The 5,066-nt window shown below is 35.5% G+C and overlaps 1 protein-coding gene across 1 annotated transcript; it reads left to right on the top strand.

Moving 5' to 3' along the window:
- Positions 1-2,749, top strand: LOC130942319 (endo-1,3;1,4-beta-D-glucanase-like). Its single transcript, XM_057870995.1, has 7 exons — positions 1-351; positions 448-469; positions 715-841; positions 943-1,033; positions 1,229-1,318; positions 1,735-1,835; positions 2,434-2,749. The coding sequence occupies exons 1-7, from the start codon at positions 204-206 to the stop codon at positions 2,572-2,574; spliced, it is 720 nt and encodes a 239-aa protein (XP_057726978.1). The 5' UTR covers positions 1-203; the 3' UTR covers positions 2,575-2,749.
- The last annotated feature ends 2,317 nt before the right edge of the window (positions 2,750-5,066 follow it).

The following is a 5,066-nucleotide window of genomic DNA, read 5'->3' as shown; positions in this document are numbered from 1 at the left end:
AAGGTCTCTCGTAGGCTGCTAAACATTTACTCAAGAGAATTTTTAAAAAAAAAAAAAGCAAGTATATTCCATTTTATTCTATCTCTGTTCTAGGTAATCAGTCAAAAATTTTGTAAGCACCAAAAAATTCACCCTCTATAATAAGTAGATATTAGAATTCAGAAGCAGAAAAGCTCCTCCAAAATTGAGTGAGCGATAGAAGAATGTCAGGCCCAGAATGCTGCTCAAACCCACCAACCCTTAATCCCACCGGAGGCGCCGGCCACGTTGACAACCTCGCCGGTCTCCGCACCTATTTCAATGGCTCCCCTCACTCCAACCGCGCCCTTCTCCTTGTCTCCGATATTTATGGCAAGCACCTCCTCATGCTTTACTAATTCTTCTCTTCAGTTCCTTCAACTTCATCTTTTTAACTTAATAATATGCTCCTTTTGCTTTGCATTGCAGGATTTGAAGCCCCAAATTTAAGGTATTCCTTTATTCTCTAGTCTTGCCCCTTTTTGTTTTCTCTCTCCCTCTCTCTTGGCATAGCGTCATGCATATATACGAGAAATTTTTTGGTCATCAATTTTAAAAGTGTAGGCTAAAGTACGTTGTTGAATTAGTACACTAAAAAATTTGGATTGATAAAACAGTAAGTTTTGATGATTCTCTGTCATTTCTCTTATATATTATGATTATGATAATATGTGTAGTTTTTGTCTGCTTGTTAAGGAAACTTGCTGACAAGGTTGCAGCTGCTGGCTATTATGTGGTCGTTCCTGATTTCTTCCATGGTGATCCCTATAATCCTGACAATTCTGCCAGGCCTTTACCTGTTTGGTTGAAAGATAATGGAGCGGTTAGCTCTTACTCTATGAATTATCACACTTGGTTCTGTAAAATTCGTTTCCTATAGCTGTATTATTTTAAGTAAATTTATGCCATTCTTTTTATTAATAGGACAAAGGATTTGAAGCTTCGAAACCCTTGATTGAAGCATTAAAAGCTAAAGGTGTGTCTGCTATTGGGGCTGTTGGATTTTGTTGGGGTGGTAAGTGCCTCTCATTCCACTTATTCTGGCATGCTTTTTTTCATTTATTATTATTATTCCTTTTGTTAATAACATTGTAGTAGTCTAAATCTCTCCTAAGTGTAATTCCAGTTTAATTTCCAGTTTTAAACAGAAGTATGATACTAAATTGGTAATCAAACTCGAAGGATGTACTTATTTTCTTCTTTTTTTCAGCTAAGGTTGTGGTTGAACTTGCAAAAAACAGACTTATCCAGGGTGCTGTGCTGTTACATCCTTCATTTGTCACTCTAGATGACATCAAGGGTAAGAATTTTCAATGCTCTGATTCTTGATTTGCACTTACTTGTCCGGGGAAAATTTGTCCTCTTCTAATGAAGAAAGAGTGTTAAAATTAAACCTTTTTGTCATACTATCAATTGAAGCATGTTTACAATAATTTGTGCTGCCTTACATGATTTAGTACTCTTGTTTGTCCACCCCTACTTTATGAATACTTGAAATTTGAAAAGGCTTCTGGGGAGTGGACAAAACTTTTGTCGGAATGACCTGAAATGACTCAACATGATGGAGTGTGCTTCAAATGCCAGCATTACATTTATACTTGATAAACTTGTCATTGGTCTTTCTGTTTGCATTAAGATACAAGGAGCAATTGCAAGCTGTTTTTTGGAAGCAGCGAATGGGATCTTTGAATTCTAAGTCAATGACGGATCTTTCAGGTGTTGATATACCAATTGCTGTACTTGGAGCTGAGATTGACAAAATGTCTCCTCCAGAGCTTCTAAAACAATTTGAAGAAGTGCTTGCTGCTAAACCTGGGGTGAGATGATACTTTCATTTCTTTGGTGGTGTATTTACCATCATTTTCAGATTACCTTTATGACTTATTGCTAGTGGCACTTTTGTGTGTATTTTTCAGTTTCAAAATTTTATGTTCTTTCTTCTCCTTTATTTATCTTTTTGGGGCTTCGGACTGGTGAGAACAAGTTGTAAATGATGCATCTATCCCTAATTAGTTTTTGTTCAAATTTCAGTTTTATACCCCTCTTCTGTTTTCTCCCTATTGTCTGAAACAATCATTGTCACTATCTTGTCCTTTTGAATGTTGAAAACATATGATCTACACAACAGAACGCGCTAAGGAAAGTTTCTACGATAAGAATTGGCATTCGATTCTCAATATTTATAACTTAGGATCTCTCCATGCAATATAATTGAGAAAGTAATTGTTTTTCTTGGTCTTTGAATTTGCTGGTACACAAGAATGAATCTCGTCTCTATATGCAGCAAATCTTTGTTTTATTTGTGTACATGTGTTTTTTAACTTATTTTCAATGTGTATTTTTTATTTATAGGTGACTAATTTGGTGGCTGATATTGTGTATATGTGTATGTTTTGGTTCTGTCTCCTCTTGCAGGTTGCGAGTTATGTGAAAGTGTTTCCCAAAGTATCACATGGTTGGAGTGTGAGGTACAACACCGAAGATGCAGTGGCCGTGAAGGCTGCAGAGGAAGCCCATCAGGATTTGCTTGTCTGGTTTGATAAACATCTCAAGTGAGAAAATAATTAAATCTCACATCATTCTGTGAAGAAACTTATAAGTGGATTTACAATGCTGCTCCTCATTTCTCATAGCACTAGTTTAATATAAAAAATAAATGCTTAGTATTATAGTGTATTGTGGAACATGCATCATCATGTTGCTACATTTATGTACCTATATTTAGCTTTCATGAATTATCTTAACTGTGTTAGGGATAAGACAGAGTCGGAGCGGAAGCAAGCCAAATAATTTACATGGAGAGTGAGGGAATCAATATGCCAATAAAATAGGTCAAGGAAGAGAGAGAGTAACACCAATATTTTAACGTAAAAAAATCTTTAAAATGAATGAAGGAAAAAACCACAGGCCAACACTTTGAAAAATATCAATTATATTAAAGATAATTATAATATCGCGTACCACAATAAGACATTCTTATACTACAATTAGTAGTATCTAGTGAGTACTAGAGAGTATAAAACTACTCCATTTCACCTGCTTCAATCACTTTGCTTTCGGTGAATTGATAATGCAAGTTATTATTAATAGTTCTCCACTTTGACTTGAATTGTCATTTGTCTTTGATTTCTGCAAACATTAACCAAGTTCAAGCGATGCTTAAACTTGTCAATCGACAACAATTTAGTCATCATGTTGCTCGATTCTCAGTTGTAGCTATTTTTTGAATTGCATTAGTACTATTGTTAATTATTTCTCTGACAAAATAAAGTTGGATGTCAACGTGTTTAGTCTTTTCATGATAAATTAGGTTTTTAGGTTTTTAGCCAAGTGAATAGTACTTTTGCTATCACAATGTATAATTGGTACATCTAAATTTAATCCAAGGCTATCCAAAAGACTTCGTACCCAAATACTTTCTTTAACAACCTTAGTCAAGGTCATATACTCAGCTTTAGTTGTCGATAATACCACCGTAGATTGCAATATTGCCTTCCAGCTAATAGTACATGCAAAGATTATATAGATATAGCCTGACAACGACTTCTTTTTATCAGGCATAATTCATTTCACACCCTTCTAATGTACCTTTTTAGGATTGCTCATAAACCTGCTTACTACACTTACAGCTTGTGAAATATTTGGTCTAGTGCACACTATGGCATACATGTGACTGCCAACAACATTAGAGTATGGTATATGAGACGTGCTCTACGTCCTTCTCAGTTTTCGGACAATCCTTTGAGGATAGCTTAAAGTGAGCAACTAATGGAGTACCAACTGGTTTAACCCGGTCCATATTGAAGCATTGTAGCACTTCTATAATATAATTTTTTGCGTCAACCATAGCCTGCTAAGATGCCTCTCCCTATAAATTTCCATTCCCAGAATTCTCCTTTCTGCGCCTAAGTTCTTCATCTCAAATTTCTTTCCTAGTTGGGTTTTCAACATGCTAATTTCAGCTTTATTGTTAGTTGTTATTAGCATATCATCAACATATATCAACAGATAAATCCTTGAACCATCTGGAAGCTCCTTAGAATATATGCAATTATCATATTGGTTTTCGTTGTAACCAATATTAATCATAAATGCATCAAACTTCTTATTCCATTGCCTTGGGGATTGCTTTAAACCATACAATGACTTCTTCAGCAAACAGACACGTTCTTCCCAGGATCAGTAAATTCTTCTGGTTGACACATGTAAATCGTTTCCTCTAGCTCACTACTGTTTTCACATGTAAATTGTTAGTCACTGCTTTGATTCCATGCTGTGAATTGCTTCATGACAAGAGTTTGGTTCATTTCCTACCACGTCATCTGCCATAGCCAATGCGAAAGTTATAGAATGTGCCTCTGCTAAGTCAAATATAGAAGAAGATGAATCTTGATATCTTTTTGGCTTATGAATTTGTCGCTTCTCTCTGTCAGTAGCAATGCTATATGGTTCCACTTCTCTGGTTTCTTCACCAATAACTCTATCATCATATTCATCTGCTTGTTCTTTTTTAGGTTGAGTAGTCCTTGAAGTGTTGGGCCGAATTTCTTCTTTTTGCTTTATCTTTCCATTATCAACGCCTAGCTCCACCTGCTTTTGGACACCATGATATGTTTCTGCCTAATCTATTTTAAATTTCTGCTTCTGATTTATCATTGCCACCTCATCAAAAGTGACATCTCTGCTGACAATGATTTTGGGGGAACCTGCCTTTTCTATACACTATAGTTTTTAGCCTTTCACCCCTCGTGCATATTGTAACACCCTATCACCCTAAACCTTACTTCTAGCCGTAAAACAAAGGATAACAAAGTGTCATGACAGTTCTAAAGCTCATATCATATTATATATAGAGAGAGAAATGAGTAGTAATACTAGAAACCCGATGAAGGAATAAAAGTTCAAAGTTGCATAAAGCAGAATTACAAAGCGCGAAACGTTCACACACAATAACTAAACGCGTAGGTACGAACAGAACAAAACATAATGCATATAAAACTTTGTAGATAGCTTCAAGATACACAAAGTAATAATTAAAGTAAACAAGA

Source organism: Arachis stenosperma, chromosome 1, assembly GCF_014773155.1.
Source record: "Arachis stenosperma cultivar V10309 chromosome 1, arast.V10309.gnm1.PFL2, whole genome shotgun sequence".
Lineage (NCBI taxonomy): Eukaryota > Viridiplantae > Streptophyta > Magnoliopsida > Fabales > Fabaceae > Arachis > Arachis stenosperma.
The sequence above is the reverse complement of the archived record's forward strand: the minus strand, read 5'-3'. Positions and strand labels throughout refer to the sequence as shown.